Below are 24826 nucleotides of genomic sequence, written 5' to 3' on the forward strand. Positions count from 1 at the left end.
CATGGGAAAAAGGTGGAAGAGATGAGATGAGAGGATGAGGCTGGTGAAGAAAATATGGCAAACAAAGGGCAGTGGAGTCCATGACCACAGACGTTTAATCTGCATCGTTTCGATTATTATGCAAACGGCAATGAAAGCAAACAATTTAAGGCACACATTTGGTAAACAATGGTATATAAAATAATCGAAATAAAACAAAAGCAAGTGCGTGCCTTGGAAATGCTGAGTGGTTTGGGGGAAAAGTGGAAAGTTTTCGGCTTTTGGCTGCATAATTATTGCGGCGATGCTTATTTCTCTTTAAATTTACTGCGTAACGCAACGCTCCCCCCTGAAAAATTCGTGCCAAAATGCAGTTTTCCCTTTACAAACTTCTTGTTTGTTCAGCTGAATTGCCTTCTGTTTGGGTTTGCCAGCGTTTGGCACGTTGCTAATAAAGCAACAGTGCGCCGCAACAAACAAACAAATGAAAAATCTCAAACGATTGCATAAAACGAAGAAAACAAAGTGCAGCAAATGAAATGCTCATATTTGTGCCATTTGGCCGAACGAGTTTTGTGAAAGTACGAGTATCTAGCGGATAGTTAATTCGAATTTACTAACAACCGCACGCCTGTCCGTACCAACCAACCACTTTGTATCACGATTGCACTCGATTCGAACTGGGATGCTATGGTATGGTATGGTGTGGTATGGAATGGGGTTGGGGATGGGCCACCAAGCCCGTGGCAGTGCAACACGTTTCTCTGCGGCAATTTCTGTTGCTTTTTCGCAACTTTTTTTTTACTTTTTTGTACCTTTTGCCAAGCCCCAGACGTCGCCTTTCGCACTTTATTGACAATTTCTTTTCGATTTTCGCGAACGTGCGTAGCAATTGTCGTTGATTGTGAAAAACCACACAAGCAGCCAAGCAGCCACCAAACCGGCCAGCGGTGCAATGAAATGCGAATTTCATTCATGGCAATTGGCTATGAGTTACGACTCGAATGCAGTTGGCAAACAACATACACAAGAAGTGGCAAAGGGGCAGAAAGGACGATATGGCCACGAGATGGCCATAAAGAAAACGACTTGGCTAGAACTGACAAGTTAAATAAAATACTACTACAGCAATGAGACTTTTATTTGATTATGAATTGATGAATTTCTACTTTCGTGGCTCTCTTCATTTTTAACGGGATAATTGTTAATGCTAATGCCAGTAAGTTTATATATCTGCAAGTATAAACAGCATAAATACACATACGCAGTATAAGATTCTCTAAATTTACGCTTTCTCAGAACTCTATATATACAAACGATAACAGCAAAAAATAAAATATTTCAATATTTACTCTTGCCAGAAAATTGAGTCATTGGTAAATTCTATTATGCGATCTATGGCGGATTTGCGTCATCTAAGCCAGTAGCTTTGTCACTTTCCAGATCGGTCATAGCTAGCTTTCGTTACCAAAATCATCTCGAATTACCGATTTACATTCCTAAGACTTCCCAGGCAACTCGTGTTTACTTTATAAGTGAAACCAAACCCGTTTGCAGCAGATATTGTCGAAAATCGAGTAAAAAGCGCATATCAAATGACATAAATGTATTAGCAATGTTTTTTGTTTTTGCCCCCACATCCGTTGCACATTTTACTTAGCTCTGCTAAAGGAGAAATTTTCTAAACTCAGTCATTTAAATTAAGAAAAATAAATATCCGTTAAGGTGTTTATGCCAACGGGCACACAAAAAGCAACAAAACCCGAAATCGTGAGCTCAATGAAGCTGGGTTCGGAAAAATCGAATTTTTGAAATTTAAAAGCTGGAATCGTTTGCCCATTTTTTGCCCATGTTTGCCCACCAATTAGTTTTTTTTGCCCACGTCCAGTTTTTGAGATATGAATTTTCGAACAAGTTCGAAAATTTTCGAAGATCAAAAATTTCACTTTTTTCAAAATTTTTTTTTTTTAATCGCAATAACTTCGTTTGCCCACGTTTGCCCACCCTTTAGAATTTTGAAATTTTCGAAAATTTTCGAAGATCAAAAATTTCACTTTTTTCAATTTTTTTTTTTTTAAATCGCAATAACATCGTTTGCCCACGTTTGCCCACCCTTTAGAATTTTGAAAAAATGTATACTTTAGAAAATATAAGACATTCAAGTTTACCTCGGTCTACTTTGCCCACCCTTCGAAATTATTTTTTTTCGTTTGCCCACTCTTAAAAATAAAAAATTTCGATTGCCCACCTCTTAAAACTAAATAATTTCGTTTGCCCATCCTTTAAAATTAGTTTATTTCGTTTGCCCACCCTTTAAAATTAGTTTTTTTCGTTTGCCCACCCTTCGAAATTAGTTTTTTTCGTTTGCCCACTCTTAAAAATAAAAAATTTCGATTGCCCACCTCTTAAAACTAAATAATTTCGTTTGCCCATCCTTTAAAATTAGTTTATTTCGTTTGCCCACCCTTTAAAATTAGTTTATAATGTTTGCCCATCGTTTAAACTTAGTTTTTTCATTAGCCCACCGGATCGGCGGACCAATTATCAAATTTTCTTAATCATTAATAAATTTCATGCAAGTGTTGATGAACATACATATATATAGTTTTTTGTATATATACATATATATTTATGTACATACATACATATATGTGTTCATCATAATCAAATAATATTAGTGCTTCTGTCCGCCGATCCTAAGATACATATGTAAATTGGCGGCACAACTTACAGTTATTACATACATCTGTACAAATTTGGTTTTATAGATGGAAAATCGAAAAAACCATTTTTAAGGGGTGGGCAAACGCTTTTAACTGAAAATATATATTTTAAAGAGGTGGGCTAATGAAAAAACTAAGTTTAAACGATGGGCAAACATTATAAACTAATTTTAAAGGGTGGGCAAACGAAATAAACTAATTTTAAAGGATGGGCAAACGAAAAAAACTTATTTTAAAGGATGGGCAATCGAATTTTTATAGTTTTAAGAGGTGGGCAAACGAGATAAATTATTTTTAAAGGATGGGCAAACGAAATTATTTATTTTTAAGAGGTGGGCAATCGAAATTTTTTATTTTTAAGAGTGGGCAAACGAAAAAAACTAATTTCGAAGGGTGGGCAAACGAAAAAAACTAATTTCGAAGGGTGGGCAAACGTTAAAATTTAATTTTAAAGGATGGGCAAACGAAATTATTTATTTTTAAGAGGTGGGCAATCGAAATTTTTTATTTTTAAGAGTGGGCAAACGAAAAAAACTAATTTCGAAGGGTGGGCAAACGAAAAAAACTAATTTCGAAGGGTGGGCAAACGAAAAAAACTAATTTCGAAGGGTGGGCAAACGTTAAAATTTAATTTTAAAGGATGGGCAAACGAAATTATTTATTTTTAAGAGGTGGGCAATCGAAATTTTTTATTTTTAAGAGTGGGCAAACGAAAAAAACTAATTTCGAAGGGTGGGCAAACGAAAAAAACTAATTTCGAAGGGTGGGCAAACGTTAAAATTTAATTTTAAAGGATGGGCAAACGAAATTATTTATTTTTAAGAGGTGGGCAATCGAAATTTTTTATTTTTAAGAGTGGGCAAACGAAAAAAACTAATTTCGAAGGGTGGGCAAACGAAATAAACTAATTTTGAAGGGTGGGCGAACGAAATAAACTAATTTTAAAGGATGGGCAAACGAAAAAAACTTATTTTAAAGGATGGGCAATCGAATTTTTATAGTTTTAAGAGGTGGGCAAACGAGATAAATTATTTTTAAAGGGTGGGCAAACGTTTTTTATTGAAAATTTTTATTTTAAAGGGGTGGGCAAACGGAATTAGATATTTTTTAAGTGTGGGCAATCGAAAAAAAAATTTTTTAAACAGTATTTTGAAGGGTGGGCAAACGATAAAAACTTATAATAATGGTTGGGCAAACGATTTTTATTGTTAATATTTCGTTTTAATAGATGGTCAAACGCTTTATTCTCTCAGTAGACCGAGGTAAACTTGAATGTCTTATATTTTCTAAAGTATAAATTTTTTCAAAATTCTAAAGGGTGGGCAAACGTGGGCAAACGATGTTATTGCGATTTAAAAAAAAAAAATTGAAAAAAGTGAAATTTTTGATCTTCGAAAATTTTCGAAAATTTCAAAATTCTAAAGGGTGGGCAAACGTGGGCAAACGAAGTTATTGCGATTAAAAAAAAAAAATTTTGAAAAAAGTGAAATTTTTGATCTTCGAAAATTTTCGAACTTGTTCGAAAATTCATATCTCAAAAACTGGACGTGGGCAAAAAAAACTAATTGGTGGGCAAACATGGGCAAAAAATGGGCAAACGATTCCAGCTTTTAAATTTCAAAAATTCGATTTTTCCGAACCCAGCTTCATTGAGCTGAAATCGTGGCTTCAACGTAAAAAATTTCACAGAGTCAGCGCCGGTCAAAACAGCTTTAAAAAATGCCAGCAAAAAAAATAAAAAATATGCCAGACGAGTAATAATTATCCAAAGAAATTATAGCCCCCCTCGAGTGAAAAGTGTATGTGTGTGTGTTTGTCTTTGCATCGGTGAAATGCGAAACTGCTAAGGTGCTAAAAGTTATGCTGCCAGGCGGCGGATTATGAAATATGGAAGGCATGCCCCAAAACAGAAGGACCCCAAAGAAAGAAAGAATGTAGGGGCTCTGTAATCGCGCAGCTCAAGGGCATTCATACCCTATTTTGGGGCTATGTTATGGGCGACCCATCGAATTGGCAGTTATAAATTTGGATTAAGATTTCAGCGCTTGATAAATTCCTTTTCGGGAGAGTCAACCGAAATTAAACTGATCACACTTTTTTAATCGGATTAACATATTGTTTCAGTTAGATATTGATTTCCAATTGCAAAATTCTAAAACAGGTTTTGGGACTTAACGTTTAAAATCTGAAGATAAATTCCGAAATCGGAAATTATTAATTATGCACACAACTTTTAAGTCGGCATGCTTTTTGTTAATAAACTTTTTGATCGATTTGCACGATCATTCATGACCGGAAATTGTAATTGCAAAGTAAACGTACCAGGTACTGTTTAGTCGTAAACCTTTTGAAATGCATTCTAACTCGCCTCGGCTGTGTGGCACTTTTGCAGTCCTATTGATCGTTGTATTAGCCACATCTTGTTAACCCGTTTACAGAAGTCGAGGAAAAGGGAATGCAAAGGCTGCCTGCGAGTTGTGTGTGTATGAATATCCCCCATTATAGTCGACTTTGTTGTTTTTGTGCGATGATGAACGATGGTGTAACTTACCCGGGCTGTTTGCAATCCGTACTTTGTGCTGTTGTTTCTGGCCGAGTAGATGCTGCTGCTGCAGTTGCGGTTTCAACTGACTGACAGTCGTTGGTTGGGGCGTTCCAGGTATCGTTATCGCTTCCAGTGCGTTTTCCAGCCAGCTTTGCTTTTTAAGCTGTGTGTTGTGTGTGTTTCGATTTTTACCTAAGCACTTCACTTGGAAGAAAAAAAACCATGAATCACTTGCACGTTTTTCGGTGTTATTTGCTCGGCATTATTTGCCTGTTAATTGGTTTCGTTGTTGCTGAATATCGGTCGCAGTATTATTCTTCTTTTTATTTATTTTTTTGGTTTGGTTTGGTTTTGGTCGTTTAGAAAGTGGGTTAACGTTAACTGACAGAAGCGCGTCTTTTTAGTTGCGCCTTATGCAAATGGCGCGTATATTAATTCGATTCGAGATTGCTTTCGACTGGTGGTGGCAAATTCCAACTTGGTTCAACTTTGTATCTCAGCGATTGATTCACAGGCATGTACACTCCGATCGGATCGCTGCGTCTGGCGCTACAACTTGATATTCCGCTTGAGACGTTTGCACTCCAACTCGATTCGCTCGCGACTGAACAGATCGCGTCGTGCTGCGCGGCATTTGCGGCCCCGATCACGAAGGTGCACTTCGCGGACAAGTTAAGACGCGCTGCTGCGGCTTTTTCCTAGCGAAAGGTGAGCTCGTTCGCGTTGGAGCGAGATGACGAGAGAAACGAGATTTGAGCGGCGACTGAAGCTTTTAACGGCTTTTCGAGAGCCAAACAATATGGCACTGCTTGAATTCTCACCAAAAAATCAGAGTGTCAGTCTGTCAACCAGCGGGACATTCGAAAAATATACTAAGGCGATCGGGAAAATCCACTTAAAATATACTGCATGTAGTGCGGACACAAACCAAGGAAGAGACTTAAAAGTATTAAAATCTAACGGTGTGGCAATGGAGCAGGGAAGAATGTTTAAAAAAGGAATCCGTTATAAATTCACTTAATAAATAATAATTAAAAAAAAAAAATCCCTTATAAACAAAACACATTCTTTGGCTTTATATATCAAATTTAATGTGCGCCAAATTATCATCGTTGAGTTAGCGGTGGAATTGGGAATTATTATTATTATTTAATTTTTTGTTATTTTATGGTGAATTAACGCCGTTTGTCCCACCGAATGTCCAGCTGACTGTCCCTAAGTCATCGACGCTAATTTTAAATTTTAATTTATATTACTTTCGGAATTAATAAATTGTCATCCAGATTTCTATACACGTCTTTAGAAATCAGGAAGCAATTCTGATGCCACCGCCCAAAAGAGGGAGCTTTAGTTTCATTTAGCCAGCACAACAACCGTAGTTAGCGAAGTCGGCCACCAATCGGTGCAGATTAGTAATTTCAATTTTTGGAAAGTGCAATGTCAAACAATTTTGTGAATTTTAAATTTGAATTTTAACCAATTTGGTAATAGTTTAATTGTGGAATGGCTTTCTCTTTATTAGCTTATAAAACTGCAAGGACCGGCGATCAATTCCAGTGCATTGGCCTGTCAACACGATTGTTTTCTCAATTTATTCCAAAGTTCTTTCTTTATTTTGATTTACGAACCCCATTTTCTTTATGCATATCCATCCAATTAGATGTCATATAGACGACAAATGCAAATTAGACACTGTAACTGTCATTTGAAATGAATTTAATTTGGGTAATTTACTTCAACGCGGATTACATTTCGAATCGAACAGACGACCAACGAAGCCAAAGTCAGAGTGCTCCTCGCGCCCTCCGGTTTAGTGGTGTCCCTGGGCCTCGGCCTCCAGCTGCTCCTTGGACTTGTAGCCGACCTGCTCCTCGGGAGTGTGGGGCCAGAAGGTGGGCTTGTTGAGGGGATCGAGTGCGCTATCGGGGAATGCGTCGCGGTAGTCCTCCATGGTCATCTGTTCGTAGGGCAGCAGCGACTTCAGATGGGCGATCTCCTTCTGGTAGTTCTGTATGCGCTGCTCCGAGGCCTTCTTGTAGGCATCGATTTCGCTCTGCGACGCCTTGATCTCGGCATCCACCTGGGAGGACACCTTGTCCTGGGGATAGGGCACCTTCAGGGCATCGTACTGCTTCTGGAAGCTATCGACGAGTCCGGCCACGGGCACCAGCTTCTTGTAGTTGGCCCAATCGATCTGGGGTGGGCACTCGGGATTGGCCAGCACGGCGCGCACATAGATGTCCGACTTGGTCTTGAAGGCGCCGAAGCTGCTCTTCTGGTTGGCGGGCACGCGCTCGGCGAGAGCGGACCAGTTGATCGAGGATTGGGCGATACGGCGGGCGGCCATTCTGCACAAATACTGCAAGACAACAACAAAAACGGATGAGGTTAGGTTTTTGGGTTTAAAGAGGTGGTAAGTGGTTTCTTGGTGTTCTGGAGCTGTGCAGCGATATTCACATTAGTTGAAATGTAACCTCTGCTTTTTTAGTTACAGATTATCGACATAACGCACGGCGAGTTATGCTCGCAAAAATTATGTAATTTTTTCAATCTTCAATGCCTCCTTCAAACTAAAAACGCGTTTGAAGTCCTTTCCATGAGGCTTGCAAACGAATCGCTGTTGTAGCCCAAAAGTGCGCCTTGTTTTATTACTTTTGCAGGCTTTAACGTAACGTACTTATATTTTTAAGGAGAAAAATATGAATTTCTGCCTCTGCAACCAAAACTTACACTTTGAGTACGAATGTGACCAGAGCTGGTGGAAATACCACGTAATGTGGAGACTGAACCAGGGCTACCAGAGATTTTGGAGTATTTAAATATTACACCCAAGTCGGTCACACTATCAGCTGCCTGGCAGCAAAAACACGATTTAAGTGCAGCTCTTCTTTTATTTAAAACCTTGTAAATATTGTGATTATCAATTAAAATGTTGCTGAAACAATTGCCCCAGGCTGTTCAGCAGATACGCTGCATCTCATCGGCCACGACGGCGGTTACGAGGCTGCATCGCTCGGTTTACTGCCGGCTATATCCCACAGTTGTGGTGCAACCCGATGGATCCACGATAAACATCCGCTATCACGAGCCCAGGAAGATTATCAAGGTAATGATAGTTACTTTAAGTGTACGAAACCATAATAAACGAATACCATCTACTAGCTTCCCTTGGATCTAAGCACCTTAACGGATGCGGAGCGCAGAGCGAGATTGGAGGCCCGCAAGCCGCGCAAGAAGGTCAAGATCATGGAGGAGGTGGAGGACAACTTCAACGCCAAGAAGTACATGAAGTACATCAAGAAGAAGTAGCCGCATTTTATTCATTATTTGTTAAATAAAACTCGAAAGCCCGTTATATAATGGTTTTAAATTAAAATTAAGACATTGTACTTGTTATCGATAGTGTATATCGCACATCTGGTATTTTTGTTATCGGTATCAGCCGAGGGCTCTACTTTTTTGCACCATCCCACAACGGTCACTCTAATCGAGTCGGAAAACAAAGTCGGACGTTTAGCTGCGCGTCGCTCCCGAAGAACTGTTAATTTGTGAACGCTTTTTCGCGAGTGCAGACATAAATGAAAGCAACATATCTTTAGCTCCATTCCAGACTGGATCATCGGCTATAGCCCATTGGAGCAGTGCCAGTGAATCGGTTAACGAATTATAATTTCGCTCTGCGTCGGCGGAGTGGTAATGTTGAATGGACAGTCGCGTCTAAAAAAAAAAACAAGTACACACAACCAACGACGAATGCACATAAACAAGACGAGACAGCAAACGCAGAATCGAGTGAAAACCTATTTTAAAACACCAGAGCTATATTTATTTTGTTGACGCTCAGGATTTTCGGTCCTCGCATTTGTTATGTCTGCGGGTGCGTGTGAGTGCGCGAGTGCGAATGTGTGGGTTGCATACCACGGCGGATGCGAATAACTGCAATTGCAATAGAGAGCAGACACATACACACAAACACAAGCATAATTGGATTATGGCCACACGGCAATAAGAACGGAGAGAGAGAGAGAGTAGTCGCCAAAACCAAACGGGTAAATAAATAGTATTAGCAGAAATCGGTTAAAAGCCAGAATTAAATGGATTAGGCCTGTGTTATCGTTGGCATTTCCCCATCGCTGTGTGCGTGCGTGTCTGTGTGCGGAAGCAACCTAGAGATGGGCCTGACCTTAGCTTTCGCACACTGCCTGCCAAAAGTTGCCACCCGCTGCTTTCGCTGCATCTTGACACAACATGGTTTTCAAGGTTCTCCCGAGATAAAATAGGGAAGTGCAAAATTGTCATGTACCATTGTCTATTTAAACATTTAGAATTGATGATTGACAGAGGGTAAATAGGTTGGCAATTTTATATTTTAACTTAATCTTATTTTGTTTTAATTTATTTTGTTTTGAATATAAGAAAACTAAAGAATTGCATTGCGTTTATTTAAAATTTAAAGTAAACATTGTAGAGCTAAAACTAGTTACTTTTTCACATCTGTTTCGAATATCATAGCATATGATCTAATTCGAAAAGTAAATGCTTCCTTTTTTCCGAGCTCAGCAGAATCATTTGCATATTCATTTGAGTCGAACCTGTTGTCACCATGCGATGCACTCGGAAATCTGGCTCATCTCTAGCACGTGCGTGTGTGCGAGCGTCTGGAATTCGAAATTTGAAATTTGAAATTCGAAATGGGGAAGGTCTGGTGCGAAGGGGAGCGTAAATATTTTCGTAAGCAGCGGAAATGTAAAAATAACACAAACACATTTGCAAGTTATGATGAAGATGCTTCCGATGTTGGTGCTGGTTTTCCCAGCATTCGCTCTTTCTTCAGTTTCAGTTTCAGTTTCTCCCTTTTTTTCCCGATTCAGTCGATTCAGCGGAAAGACTCTTTTCCACGTAAAACTGCGACAGATGTTCACGGCTCATTATCCGGGGATCGAGAAGCTATAGCTCCCAATTCGAATGCACATTCCACTTGGGTTTGCAGCTGCCCTATTGGGATTTTGCCGGTTTGGTGGTTGTTGGCTGTTGCTACTGCTGCATTTTTGTGGTGTTTTCTTTTTTTTTTCGTTGTGGTCTTTCGTGGTGTTTATAAAATTAACAGTAAACTCCCCCGTACTTCCGCCCTTGGCAGCCGGCTGTTAATGCTGCCTAAGCTAATTTGTTTTCATTTGTGTGTGCCCGCATAGAGGGGAATAAAACAAATAAAATAAACGAAACGATTTGTGCTCACTCTACGCGCCCTTCCTCCCATTGTATTTGTTGTTGTTCGATTTTTGCACCTCCTTCGGCTGCATTCATCAAGTGTTTTGTTTTGTTCGATCTTCTTATGGGACTTGCACTTGAGTCTGAAAATAACCCATTTGGTTTCTCGTTTTTGTTGACGTTCTAGTTGGATTTCTTCGATCCTAAAGTTCATTTAGTGGGTTTTATTTTTAAGGCGTATAGTTTTGCTTCGGATCGATGGGCGGCACGTGAGTGCCCTCCCCCCGAAAGCCAACTGGCTGCCAATTAGTCGAAATGCCTAAATGGCGCAGTAATCGTTGGACATTCAGAAATAGTTTAGAAAACGACGGTTCTGTACCGAAGGAAAGTGAAATTTTTTGTCTGCTAATTAAGCTTATCTTATGCTTTCAGTCGCACATTCCATTGCTTTTGAATTTATTTGTTAGATTTGTATACGCACATATTTCTCCTCGCTTTCCATTTCGTTGCGTGAATCACTTGTTGTAGGGCCGCTGGAATCTAAACTCCAGACTCGCGAGAACAAAAAAAACTAACGATAACTGGCTCCTCATACCTTCGATGGGCTTGGAATTTATTCAAAATACAGAAAATTAACATGCATAGATTCTTTTTTATAAGTAGGCATACAGATAGGTAGAGAGCGGATGCAGCCAGCACCTGAATGAGTTGGTAGTTTTTCAGAGTGTGGGTGTATCTGTATCTCTCAGATAGCCAGCGATATATAGGCGTAGAAGAATTTATGAGCGCGACAACGACATGAATTTCATTCAGTCTTTGTTGTTTCTGTGGGCCCAAGAGTGTGCCATGTCCCATTTTCCACTTCTTTTTTTTTTTTTTTTTTGTGTTTCTCGGTTTTTGTTGTTCTTTGATAATTTTGCTCTGCCTCGGCGTCTCATCTCTTTGTTTATAGAAATTTCTTCTTCTTGAGCTGCCTTGGCTTCTTTTCGCCGTCTCCTCGTCTTTGTTTTTCTTTCTACACGGCAATGAGTGGCATTTTTTCAGCCGCTGACCAACTTTCCTTTTCATTAACGCAAGACGCTTCCTGAACGCATCAGTTCTCGGTGCGCTACATGCTCCCTACTTGAAAGTGTCTGCACAGCAAATAATTTCCAATTTCATAACCAAGATTTATGCCTCTTTAATGGCCCAGCTGTAACGACGCAGTGTGCATTGCACACAATTCTCCTGGCACGCGTCTACGTAGGCGAAGATACCACGATGATGCTGCTACTGATGATGAGTTGGTGATGATGATGAAGACGGTGGTGGCCACGACGACCCTTGGCCCCATAAAAATGCAACTTGATCTCGCAGCACGGCAACAAAGTCACCGCAGTCGGCAGCGGTTTATTGACTCGAACCTTGTGGCGGTTAACGGTTAAACATTCGTTTTGGAAAATGCCATAAACGGCATCGAAAGCCAACGGCGATAAGTGGTGTGCTGAAATTAATTTCATTGGTTTCTCTCTAGTAAACATTTTAGCAAATAGCCTCGATTTTGAACGATTAGTAGAGTTAATATTTAAAGAAAAGTTGTTCTTAAGTCGTTTTAGAATCCCACAAACTTTCAGATATAGAAACTTTCTTGCCCAAGACAACTTGTTGATCTAGAAATACCTACTATCTGTTGTTTTGAACGTGATATCTTGAGTTTTGAGTTCTTGCGCCACCACAAGATGTATTTTCTAAAATTGCCTAAATTTATTGCACCTCGTCGTGTTCCGCCTTTTTTGTTTTTAGATTTTTAAATTACATTCCGCTGCTACCTGCCTTTAGGGCATTTAATCTTCGTGGAACTGCTGACTTTTAAGATTGCAGCATTCCGTGGGGCTCATCATCTATTTTCCATATGTTTGGCAACAACCACGGATGCGGACTGACCTTTGTTTGGCTGCCATTCCTATTGAAACATAAATATTTTGATGCTTTGCTGCGGCGGCTTTTCACGCGGAATACATATGTATATAGTTGGAAACGTGATGGGAAAATAAATGTATGCAAGAGTCGAATAAAAGCGACCGCTTAAGTGTTTTTCTCGACTCGATAGATTTGCTCACCCAAATCGGTAACGAAAATCGTTGCTTGGGGCCTTGACTTAGTTTTGCGGAGCGTGCTAAACTCATTTTTATGGGCCACGAAATGGATTTTCCTCTCCATCGATAATAGTCACTCTCTCCCCAGCTAACTCTTCACCATGATAGCCGTGTTTAATGTTTACAATTTTTTAAAAAAATATTTTAGCTTGCAACTCATTAGGGTGTATGGAAACTTTCACAGCTGACTTGGGAAGATAGCACGTATTCATTTCACAGCTCAAAACGAGATAATTTGACAAAGAGCCGCCTGTAATTGGACAACTGTATTCTGGGGGCGTGGTGGGTCGATCCTTGGGCGCTATTAAGTCCAAGCCACAAGCCCACTTTTCGCTGCAACTCTTCGTTTGTCATGGCGCCTAATGAAGTGTAGCACTTTTTCCCCGGCCGCTTCATTTGGCCAAAAGCTTTCGTTGTCGTCGATTGGCGGCGGTTAGCCGCAATTGACCCTAATTATGGCCTGCTGCCGGCTTTGACTTCAACTGGCTATTTGGACAGATTTTGCAAGAGTAGGAAAGACACACAGAAAATGCCAAAATGGCAAATAGCAAATCCCAATTCGCATAACTTCCCCCGTTTATTTGCCGAGTGCAAAAATGTGCTTGGTAATTCGAGTTTTATTTTGACTTTGGCCAGCAGCGGAAAAGTGAGAGCTCTGTGTCCGTTCGCCTCTATCATTATCATTATGTCGAAATTTGGTGTAATTATTTTGTTATAGTTTTAATTGTGAGCTCTTTGTGGCTTTGAGCTGTTATCTCTGTGGGCATGATCGCCTTTTGGCCACTCGCATGATCCTTTACGAGCCAAATTCAATTTTGTTGTGTCGCCCAAAAGCTATTTCTCGGTATCTTATCATCGAATGTATATGTGGTTATTGCGATAAGGAATGGCAAATCAAAAAATTCCAACCTGTTGCCATTGTTCGCCGGTCTAATAGCAACAAAATATTTGGTTATATCATTTCCGAACTTATCTCAAAAGTGGAACTGAGTACTTCGCGGTGGGTGGTGGTGTTTTTCCGATTGTGGCACTCTTGCAGCGACCTCCCTTGCCGAATGTAACTAACTCCTTGAAGCCACTCAAAACAGACGTAGTTTTCAAGCGCGAGGCCAAGGTTTTAGTGATCGTGTTTATCTCAATTATTTGCTGATGAACTGAACTCATTTGCCCCCCGACGAAAAACAAACGACGACGACAAAAGTAAGCGAAATGATAACCAAATTGCTGCTAAATTACATTGTTTGTTCGAAAAAAAGCAAAAAGCAAATGCTGAATGAAGTCGTCTGGCTTTGGGGACATTTGATAGTTTGTGTGTTTTATCGCACTTCAAAAGGCCGCCTTATCAAATGGCAACACATACCTGTACATATATTAAGCGGCTATCACACCGCAAGAGCCAGCTGATAAGCAAAACTTTGCCAATGTTGTCGACTTTGACCCTGAATATTTATTAGCAATTTCGAGCGGGGTCGATTAATTCATTCTTGTTAGTTTTTTTAGCTTGCGATGTTTTTTTTTCGCCATGTGCTAATGGAAAATGTCTACCAAAAACTGGAATGATAAATAAATAAAGCCGCTGTTGAAGTATTAAATGAAGCACCGATTTCGTAGTACTATAATCTGATGAAGAGGCTTAAGTTTTTTCGAAATAACTTATCAGCTTCTTCCGAGTAAGAATCTGATCCCAATCAAATACACCATTTAAAATATCAAACTCTTAGCTTTTATTAGGGCTTTATAAATTGCCTTGTCTGGATTTCTGCCCCTTTATACTTTGTAAATATCTTGTGTTCCTATTTTCTAGAATTTATTGCTGACACTGGGATATTACTTTGAGTGGCGCGTGACAACAGAAAATAAAGCGAATTCTTTGAAGTATTTTAATTTGCACCCCATAAAAAAGGAATAAACACAGAAATGTTGATCACGCGGCCCGCTTCGCTGGTTTTTCGAGCAAATATATTTATTTATTTACATTTCATTAGAGCAGCGACGAGTTTGATTGAATTTTATTAACTTTTAACTATTGCCTGCATTTCTTCCAGACTTCCAACTGCGAGCGCTTCCAGTGCAGCTTCCACCACAACTGCAACGTGCCAAGAATCGAAGAACAATCAAATGCATTCCAAATACCCAACAACTAAGTACACAAGTTTCTCTATTACGAAGCAAGCAAACAGTGTGATTGCTAGTTAGTTCTCCCCAATTTTTTTTCCTGTTTCAAAATTTTTAAAGTTGTCAAATTCGGTCCTATGGGTCCCATAAATGTCTCGTGCTGCGTTCCATAAACAAACACTTAAAAAATATCATCCGTTGAACAAATCGTGCCCGTCTAACCGTCGCGTCAATCCGCCAACTATTGTGTTACCATGGACGACACCATGGTGTAGCCCACAGAACATCAGCATTTGGAACACAGTTCCAAACTAGATCCCCAGAGATCCATCAACCCCACAACAAGCAGGCAAGGCAAGGGCGTCCAACGCCAAAAAAACAAAACTTAAACCAACTTCACACACACATCCGGTTACGACAGCAACATACGTCGTAGCTGATAAACATGAGCCTGAATCAGCACAGTGGACCCGGCCCGCCGTCGGAGATCTGCGGATTATCGGTGGACCAGGTGGACTCTGCGGCCGCCTCCCCCTTCGTCTGGCCGAGCACAGCGGGTATGTGCGCCACCACCAACACCACCGCCACAACATCGACCAATGGAGACGCCACCGCGGAAACACCAGTGAAACATCAGCCGCTCCACAACGGCGGCTGGATCGGAAATGGTCTTCCGCCGGCGCCCGTGACGCGGACCATATCATCGGATCGCCTGGTCACCGGCAGCTCGTGTCGGGCGCTGCGCACCGCCGTCTCAGCATTATACTCCGTGGATGACTTCGTCAAGGAGAAAATTGGATCGGGCTTCTTCTCGGAGGTTTACAAGGTAAGTGACAATTCCGCACTTGGATAAACATAAGAATCAATTCTTTAGTTTTTACAATTGGTTTCTTTTTATAAATCATTGATTGTTCAGACAAGTATCTCGCTGCAAAGTATCTTGCTCGCGAGCGAATCTTTGTTTCTCAGATAAGAAATATATTGGTACAATGTTAAATGAAGTGATCAATCTGTTTGATGATTTTCACTCCCTGCCATTACTCATAGGATCCATCCAGATACTTTGCTGCGTCAATGACGAGCATTTGAAATTCATCGAGTGGCAAACAGGCGGTGAGCTTGTCAAAAGACAGCTGTTGTTCCCACAATAGAGCGCACCACAATTTGATGGCACTTTCGTTTTCGCAACGGTAACACCCGCCAACGTTAACAAAGCCAAACAAATGCGATTATTTACACAATTTTAATTAAACTTTAAAATTTTTGTAATTACTCAATAGGTATTGTGGCAGTTGTTCGGCTGGCTCATCATTCATTATCATCAGCATCTCCCCTCCACCCCCTTCTCTCTGGGCCAAAATGAAACAAAATTGCAAAACAATGGCCCAGACCAGCGCCAGAGCTGACTCAAAAATCCAAACCCATTGCCAATGCAGCTTAGCTGGCTGGCTATAAAAAAAAACATGCCGAGCGGAGAGCTCATGAAAAACGCATTCGAACTGCAGTGAAACCGTCTGTAAAATTTAATAGCGTTTAGTTTTAGCCTCGGCCCAACACTTAAGAGTGTAAGCTGCTTTGTTGTGGGTTGCTATTTGGGCATTTCGCTTGCAGCTCGGAACGGTTGTTGGCCCCAAAAATTAATAAGTTGCAACAGATGTGGTGCATGGCATATGAGGCGATGCAAGGCGATGCAATGCGATGCATTATGCGATGGGAGGAGGGCCCGAACGACCGGCACAAAGACTCTGACATTATGGCTTTCCAATTACGTAGGAATTAGTGACGGTCAGGTGATTATGCAATCAACAGTGACATTGGTACTGAAAGTACACGGCCATCTAGATGATGGGATAGTTAGCTGCACAGATCGATGGTAGCGGAAATTGAAATCGATGTGAACACCAAGCTTTTCTAAATGATACGACAACTCTTTCACCCGAGTTATATTGAACTTTCTCATCTATTTTTTTCAGATTCATATGTCTGAATGGATGAATGAAAACGGTTTCACTTTCATTTTCGTTTTTAAGTGATATTTACACATTTCTTTCGTGAATGTTTATTGTGTTTCACGGGCGTTATTCGCTTATTTGTTGCCATTATTTTCACCCAGCTTTCCCATCAGCAACAAAGGCAACCTTACTTGCAATTATATTTCAGTTGTCTAATGAATGTGCACAATATGCGGCGGTTAAATGGAAATCTGCTCCATTCATTCGTGGTCAACACAACGAAAGGATCCTTTCTATCTTTTCATGTGCGCATATTCTAATGCCGCAAATTGCATGCGAGTTGCGCGTATCTCATGGATACTTGTGAAGCGTGCGGTGAATGACCGACCTATGGGTCTGTTTCTTCTCTACCTTTCCGGGGGAGACTACCTGCTGATTTGCATAACTGCTCGCCATTCCCAGTTCGCAGTTCCCCCCCATTCAATATGCCCAGTTCACTATTCACTTTCTTCACCCCTCGATGGAGAATAAATTGCTGCCGTGCATCCCGAAGATAACTTCCAGACCAACCAACAAACAACGGCCTGTTTATTTGCGTGTGAAGTGCGTTCGATTCCATTCCATTCGGATCCATTCGATTCAACTGCATTTCCGCATTGTAATGCGCCAGCTGCCAGACAATTAATGTCTGCAGCAGCGGCAGCAGCAAAAACTTCACCCTTCCTATCGATAAAAAATAGAGGGAAAATAATTGAAGCCAGCCCCCGATCATTCGGTTAGAGTTAATTGAATTGCCAATAAATTCAAATCAATATCCGTCTAATGACACGACCAATTTGTGGGTTCAGCGGCGTCAAGTGCACGCATGGATTTTCATCTCGACTGCCACGCTTTTGGCCCCATTTTCTTCCCCCCCTTCCAAATATACATATATTTCGAAATGAAGAATCTCTTCGAGATTTATTTGTGGCCCTGGGTCGGAACTGCTGCTCAATTGCGTGTCAAGGCGGTCGCGAGAAAGATATCAAACGGAGGAGCAGCAAGCGGTTCCCACTTTGATTAAAACTCTTTCACAATTTCCCATCTATTTCCATCTGTTGCGTGCAACGGATACCAACTGTAAACGATGCGGTTCAGCTGCAAGATGCATAGAAGCTGGCGGATTTGAACCTCGCACAGATGGGGTTAATCAGGCGGGAAAGCGTTCATAAGTGGGAAAATTAATAACGACCTCGGCATATTCCTGATTTTAATCGCAGAGGAGAGGAACCGTTTTCATTCGTTTTCATTGTACATATCAAAAAATCGCAACATAATTTAGCTAAATCATGTCGCATACGGAAAACGCCAAGCCAACACACAATTTGTTCGGACATAAATCAGGAAAAACTTGGTTTTTTCGTTCAAGTTTTGTTTTTCTATTTCAGTTTTTCAGTTTTTAGTTTTCGTAAGTAAGTGTTGTTAGTAAGTGGGCCAAAAGCAACGGTGAATGCATAACGCCAGTGTAGACGGCACTCAAGCAGAATGGAAGTAGAGTAGAGTTTGACTAAAGTGCTTAGTATTTATTTGGTAACTACAGTAGACACAATGCGGCAGGCACCTGTGTCCCTGCTGCTTCCAAATTGCAGACAAAGGCGCTCGGATTGTGGGGCATTAAATTTATTATGTAATATGATATGTATTTTGAGTCAGGAGAGCTGAAAACCATCCTCTCGCAAGTGCAAGACAATTGCAGTTGGTTGATTCGCTGTGCAAGGCTGCGAGTGAAAGTTCTAAGTTGCAATTGGAGAACTGGGAAATGGGGTTAGGCGATGGCAATTAGATTAGGGCCAGGCGAAATCGTACTCGATGATTTGTTCACTCTTTTTGTTTTTAGCGAAAAGTGTTCCTCCACTAAGCGACCGAGGTTGGCAAAGTGAATGTATCTGTAGCTGCGATGGCGGGCATCCTGTTGTGGCGACTAGAGAGTCTTAGTCGCTCTTGACCAGCTACAGTTTTGTGACCAAAAAGCCACATCAGACAATATCCAAGCCGATCCGATTCGATCCGCAGCCAATTGACATTGCACCGCTGGCAGTCGCATTCGTTGCGAATTGATGAAAGTAAACATTTAAGTAGAACTAAATAAGTTGATAGTGGCATTCGATAGACGGATGGCATGCAGTTGCCGTTGCTGTTGCATTTGCTGTTGCTGCTGCCACAATTTCTTCTTTTCTTTTTCGCCATCTTTTGCTTTTAGCCCGGCTTTGTATCTCTTTGCGTTGCAACCGTGTTGATGTTCACGCGAAATTGATTGCCATAAATTATGCAAAGTTTGCATTCTCGCTGCCTGTGCCTGCCTCACTGTCGGTGAATTGGTGCGCGGCGGCATTTAGAAACTGCAACAGCAGCAGCAGTTGCTGCAACTGCAACTGCAACATCTGCATTGGTCCGGGAGTGGTTGGTTGGTTTGTTTCTTCCGCTGGCCACTCGCTGTTCCCTCCTTTTGTCCCGTTGCTGCATGCTGCACACACACATTTTGCATCTTCGATTTGGTCTTACCATTTCGCCAAACAATTTTTCAATTGATTTTGATCTTTTGTTGCTGTTGTTGCCTGTCTCGTCTCTGCTGGTTGTTTGTTAATTTTTTTGCTGACCGAGCAAACATTCGGTTACAGTTACTTTTGATGTGCATGCAAATGTTTACAGCGAAAACGAACATATTCAGCAGAAATAGCGACTATTTGTTATAGACGAACCCTGATGCGCCCCAATTAATTTCCCTCGAATGTTATAATGCAACTTACCTTTGCGCTTGATTAATGAAAAATACTTAATGTTCAAGCTATAAATACATTTTGGGCTTAAAAATGTGAGAAATTGAAATCCCATTTGCATATGAAGAGGCATTGTCTTTGGTTCGGAAAAAGTAAAAGTGCTTAACGCACTAATCAGCGATTTCAATAAAAAAAAGCCCAAATGAATTTTGCACTCTTTGAAAGAAATTGCAAACAAAACAAGTTATGCAATGGGCCAAAAATATATATACAGCTAAATATTTACCGTAAACACTTAACAATGCGCAACGAAAATATTTGATTTCCATTCAAGCAACTGTGCAAATCGCTAGCCAGCTAATTAAGTTATAATACTTACTCAATTTAGGATCGATCGCCCACGTTGGAAACATTTGTGTAGTTCGCTGTTTTTTACTTTTCTTTTTTGGTAATGGCGCCGAGAACAAGTTTTTTCGCACTGGCTACCGCCGATTTGCCCAATTTGAATGCGATACATAATAAAAAACCATGTTAATGCGTTAATTGATTGGAGTCGTCGAGTTCGTAAATATGATTTTGAAATATGCAAAATATTTGGGCTTTTGTTTCGCCTACGTGGGCATCCAGCGTAGCGTTTCATTCATTAATAATAGATTTATTGCTGTGAAATAGAATTCTCTTAGTCATTGCATTCGATTTTCATTGATAAGCGCAACGTATTAGGTATTTATTTGCACATGCTCACGATTGCAAAATCAAGGGAAAGGTAATTTATTAGATCAGCTGTCCCATTAATTGTGATACAACCGACCAAATTTGTCATTAATTAATCTTCAGGCATTAAGCAAATGTTTTCATAATTAAGCCAATTGAAGGTTCATTAGTTGTACAAACATTCAATTTTTTTATATACGAACGCTGCTTTGATTTTTTGATCGCAGCTGTGTTTCTGTATAAACTGCTGAGTGGGTGGGAAAGTTTTTGCAAATCCGGGGCTTATCCACCCCAAGTGCTGAATAATCGAATTCAATTAGTTGACTCTCGTATGAGTTGTAAATATATGCAGTTCTTTAGTTCATGTGTCGGATGCGTCATGCACATTAAATTTTCATGCATTAGGAAAAGATTTGTTGCTGCCAACTTTTCTGTTTTTTTTTAGTTTGCATTTTTGCCATTTTCTTGTTGTCTTGTGAGGCATTTTCACGCTTGGCCATAAACAATTTGAAATTATAAATGCAAATATATACGTGTGCTGTTCGGAGCTCCATAAAGTGCCTGATAAATAATAAACTAAGAGTAAATGCCAGCTGGACAAAAAGGCAGCCAGCCAGCCAGCAAAGCAAAGTCAACCAAAGTCCACGAAACGACGGCGCCGAAGAAAGCAAAAAAAAAAAAAGAAAAAATAGATGGGAATCATAAATTCTAATAAGACGCGCCGCCACCACCACAGGTATGTGAGCTGGGAGGCAAGCAGATCCCCACTTGGCCATATGTCATCCGCAGGGAAGTGAACTGATGTCCCATGTCCCAGGCCCTAATGCGTCTAACGAGCTGCTGCATTTTCGAGGAGCGAAGTCGGCGAAAAATGCGAAGCGGCGAGAAAGGCAATGAATTTCATATTAGAGCCCATAAACTGCGACATTTGTGTGCGAGCAGGGGAAACCAGACTGGGTATTTATTTCAGTGTAGTAGTATGCAAAATAGTTGATAGTACTTCTCGACAAACTGAATACTATGAATACTATAGATACTAGGAACATTTAAGTAACAGTTAGTTACTTTCCAGAAGTGCAGCAATGCTGTCATATTCACTACCTAAGAGAATCCACTAGTGATCCTAGGCTGGCTGGTTCAAGGAACTGAAGCCCACAACTCCATTTAGATGCAGTTAGATACTGCGGCAGGGATGCCGCCGCCAATCAGCAAGTCGCAGTAAAAGCGCTAGGAATGTGTTGCAAAGGGAAGTTTGCCTACCTGTATGTGGGTTAAGCCAGAAGAAGATGCCGTCGCACAGCCCACAGAGTCTGGATCCCAATCTGGCTGGCTCCTACTCCACGGCTGCGACTGAGTGACTCCCATAACCGAGAGCGAGGTGCAGCAACGTGCAATTACGCGCACAACTTGCGTGCAGAAATATTTTCGGATTCATTCACCTCTGGAGAGCGGAGTGGCCAAAGATACCGAGAAGAAGATATTTTTATATCCAGCCAAACGGGGAGGGGGTGGAGGTGTGGGGGGGTGGGTGGTAGTGGATTGGGATGAGTACGGGCCCCTTGGGACGTCCTTGCACTTTGTTTGCCTCTTAACTGTGGCATAGATGGCATTCCATCGGGCCATCATCCGGCGATGATGATGTTGTTTTCGATTCGGTTTCGGATACTAGAGATGATGATGATGATGCTCGCCCACGTCTTGCCGCGGATTGCGAGTGGCTATTTTTATTGATCGGGACGCCAAGTCCCCGCCAAACGTCGCGTGCCCCAAACGCTTTTTTCTCTCCTCTTGGTTGAATGTGTGCCAAATATTTCACGTTGATTTTTTCTGTGAGTCAAAAATGTAATAAATGCCTGTTGTGCTACTTGCGCGGTGGATGGATTGGATCGGATCAGATCAGATGGGATGCTGCTCGGAGAATATTCTCGATTAAATATAAATATATTTTGTTTATGAGAGGTCTGTGAGAGGCTGGTTTCATTTGCTCAACTTTTAGCGGCGATTCGTCTCGTGAATTTATTTCGAATTTTGCCTTTTCATTTCACGCCGCTTGACGTTACCTTAATTTTTGGGGACTCGCTTTGTTTAGCAGTGCGATCTTAATGCTTATTTCCTATTTTGCAAGATCTTTTAAGTTGGCGATGACTCAGTACACGTATATTCTGGGCATTTCCTTTGGGGCCCGCATTTTTTTGTTTTGTTTATTTCGGACATAAAGCCCCCAAAAATAAGAAACCTTTTCAAAGGGTTTCAGCTCGCTGCTGCTTGTGACCTTGCCATCCATTTAGGTTGTTTCTTCTGTTTTATTTGCGGGTTTTGCCTTTCTCACAGACATGTGTTCAGCAAACTGTTTGTCTTGTCACATTTGCGCAATAATTACAAACGATTCGAATTGAAATGTTTGCGCAGGGCCAACAAAACTCCCACATAATTCACATGGCGTGCGACGAGATGGCCAACAAAAATAAGCAGGCCCAAACAAAATATGCTGATGGCTGGAAAAAACAAAAAAAAAAGCGAGCTCATCGATGATCTGGCTTCTCGGGAATGAAATCGAAGTTTTTAAAGGCAGCAACGAAGTTGAGTTCTCATGATTTATATGCGCCCATGGATCAGCTCTTATTTCTTCCTCCGCCTCTGGCCGCAATTCATTAGCCAAATGGCCATATAAATCTGCCCATGACTAGCCAAAGCCGAAGCTCAGAGCCTTCGGGAGTGCAGTGCAGTTTGGTTGGCCTGCCGTGTTGTCGTCTTTTGGCCAAAACTACTTAAATTAACTTTTGCAATTCGCGTGTCAATGATGACAGGGGCAACGCAAGAAGCAGTCCAGAGAGGGGAAAGGGGTTCTCTGGAATACATAGATAGACGGACTGACTACCACTAACCAGCCAGGCAAGCGACCTGGCTTTTACTTTGGCCAGCTACTCCAGAGCTAGCTGCGCCCTATCCAAGTGTCCAATCGAGCGTGTCCAGTCCTCGAGGTTCTGGGCAATATTAGCACGACATGATAAATATTTCAATGCCAAGAGCGAAGCTATTAAACCAGGAACCCCGGCCAAAGCGAGCCAAAGCGATCTGAGCCGAAAGCTGAATGCCGTGGCCCTATTCGAATCCCTCAGTCAGGTCTGCAAATGACTTAGTTCATCGCTGGCTCTTACACTGCGAACAAGAATGTAAATTCCAGACCAAAGAACGAGTTCTTTAACACTTGAATGTGAGCTTAGTGGTAGTTATTTGTGTTTTATGTTGGATATGTTTTACTGAGCAGCAATATCATCCTTAAGGATGATAATCATATAATCATATATAAACTAATCGAGCTTTAAAGAATTTTACTTGCTCCTAAACCTAGTAAGCCTACTGACAATTGTATATCTTAAGGAATGCAGTCTTTTCTATACCAATCATTGATGAGTTGGAACTTTGGCCGCACTTTAGATTTCTAGTTTTTCAGTACAGTCTAGTATGAGTAAGAGTGCGTTTTTTTTGTATTTTACCCTCTGAAGAGGATGGGCCCGCCTCCTTTTCCTGGCCAAGCCCTTGAAACATTTTTCGCAACTGACCAGCACTCGCAGTTGTGTGTGACTCCGGCGAGTTGGAGTTCGTTGTGCGATGTGCGATGTGCTGGTTTTTATTTGGGCTTTTTGTTGTTGCTGGTTGTGGCAACCCTATACAGACTGTTTAATTAAAATTTCCTTTCCATGAGCTGCTGCCTCCGGTGCGCTCTATTCGACTTTGCATAGACGTCTGGCCGGGCGGGGCCTAATTAAAAAGTGAAACTGTAATTTAAAACGCTGCTGCTAATGGCAAATGCCAGGACTTTGGTAATACGAACTTTAAGGGGTTGCTGGCTTGGCTGGCCGTGGTGGATTAAGGTTTATGCTTGGCGAGTTTAGTAGATGCCCCCAAAATGCAGTCGCTGATGTGCATTAATTAAGGCAACTTTCGCTGGAAAATTAATTAACTTTCCCGGCGCCCTACAGACCCAGACCCCCCAATACACTGCAACGAGGAACTTAAACGCCGAAGGGAGAGCCAAAGTGAAACTGCACTCGAGCTCCCTTTTTTTTTGGTGGTAGGGGGGCTTTTCCACTCGATGAAAAAGTGCATTTGCAGCAGCTGCAACATGGTCATGGTCAGGCCACCACCACTGCCATTGAGTCCCAGTTTTGATTTTTATTTATTTGCAATGAGATAAAAACAAAAATAAATTCGTTCGTTAGAGCCAAATGTTTGACTGATCTGAAGCCGAATCTGGGATGTTTGGGGTGTGAGAGACAATGAGCAATTCAAATATAATCATCATAAATCACGATTTAGTTTCGCTTTTTTGCTTTGTTTTGCTACGTGGGTGCCAGACGTCGACGACCTATGAATGAATGGGAGAATGGGTGTACCGTCTTGCACTGGGTATTGTTTGGTGTCTTCAAAAGTTGGTCAACGTACATACATAGCCATCGATGGCATAGGCATTTCCACACTGTCCTGGCCCAGCGATCAAGTTCAGCACAAAGTATTCAGTGGCAATCGCTACAATGTTGCAAGTTGCTTGTTGCAAGTTGCACGTTACAGGTTGCCAGCATGCACAACTTGGCCAGCTTGGCTGACTTTGCCAGAGCAGCGCGAAATTGTAATTAACTTAATCTGCAGTACTCCGCCCTGAAGATGCTCCATTCGCCATGGACTGTGCTTGTCAGTT

The 24826-nt window shown here is 41.3% G+C and overlaps 4 protein-coding genes across 7 annotated transcripts in view; 2 read left to right on the top strand and 2 right to left on the bottom strand.

The window, feature by feature from the left end:
* The window catches only part of LOC6619110, a 41469-nt gene extending 35613 nt beyond the window's left edge, over positions 1-5856 (bottom strand). Inside the window, exon 1 of the mRNA XM_032723505.1 lies at positions 5254-5856. The gene's annotated coding sequence lies outside the window, so the exon portion shown is untranslated. The remainder of the gene's footprint in view (positions 1-5253) is intronic.
* A 1090-nt stretch (positions 5857-6946) lies between these two features.
* On the bottom strand, positions 6947-8018 carry LOC6620519 (ATP synthase subunit d, mitochondrial). Of its 2 annotated transcripts, none has more exons than XM_032722086.1 (2): positions 7978-8018; positions 6947-7606 (listed from the first exon to the last, which is right to left on the bottom strand). In XM_032722086.1, the coding sequence occupies exon 2, from the start codon at positions 7592-7594 to the stop codon at positions 7058-7060; it is 537 nt and encodes a 178-aa protein (XP_032577977.1). In that variant the 5' UTR covers positions 7595-7606; positions 7978-8018; the 3' UTR covers positions 6947-7057. The 2 variants fall into 2 exon arrangements, with proteins under 2 accessions (XP_032577977.1, XP_002044709.1); XM_002044673.2 differs by having other exon boundaries at positions 7925-8006.
* Positions 8019-8079: 61 nt separating this feature from the next.
* Positions 8080-8602, top strand: LOC6620506 (39S ribosomal protein L55, mitochondrial). Its single transcript, XM_002044674.2, has 2 exons — positions 8080-8353; positions 8410-8602. The coding sequence occupies exons 1-2, from the start codon at positions 8177-8179 to the stop codon at positions 8554-8556; spliced, it is 324 nt and encodes a 107-aa protein (XP_002044710.1). The 5' UTR covers positions 8080-8176; the 3' UTR covers positions 8557-8602.
* Positions 8603-8743: 141 nt separating this feature from the next.
* Positions 8744-24826, top strand: part of LOC6620511 — a 47925-nt gene continuing 31842 nt past the window's right edge. For 2 of the 3 annotated variants that reach the window (XM_002044675.2, XM_032720313.1), the window contains exons 1-2: positions 8744-9296; positions 14636-15531. In XM_002044675.2, coding sequence (XP_002044711.1) covers positions 15151-15531 — 381 coding nt within the window. In that variant the 5' untranslated portion in view covers positions 8744-9296; positions 14636-15150. Of the gene's footprint in view, positions 9297-14635; positions 15532-24826 lie in introns of those variants that run through there. The other variant, XM_032720312.1, reaches the window with a different exon arrangement.

The sequence above is a fragment of the Drosophila sechellia genome, chromosome 3R (assembly GCF_004382195.2).
Source record: "Drosophila sechellia strain sech25 chromosome 3R, ASM438219v1, whole genome shotgun sequence".
NCBI classification, from domain to species: Eukaryota; Metazoa; Arthropoda; class Insecta; order Diptera; family Drosophilidae; genus Drosophila; species Drosophila sechellia.

Bases quoted from the DNA above. Each gene is read 5' to 3' on its own strand.
- LOC6620506 (XM_002044674.2), top strand. From the start codon at position 8,177: ATGTTGCTGAAACAATTGCCCCAGGCTGTTCAGCAGATACGCTGCATC. The intron at 8,354-8,409 runs GTAATGATAGTT...ACCATCTACTAG, and splicing joins AGCCCAGGAAGATTATCAAG to CTTCCCTTGGATCTAAGCAC.
- LOC6620519 (XM_032722086.1), bottom strand. From the start codon at position 7,594: ATGGCCGCCCGCCGTATCGCCCAATCCTCGATCAACTGGTCCGCTCTC.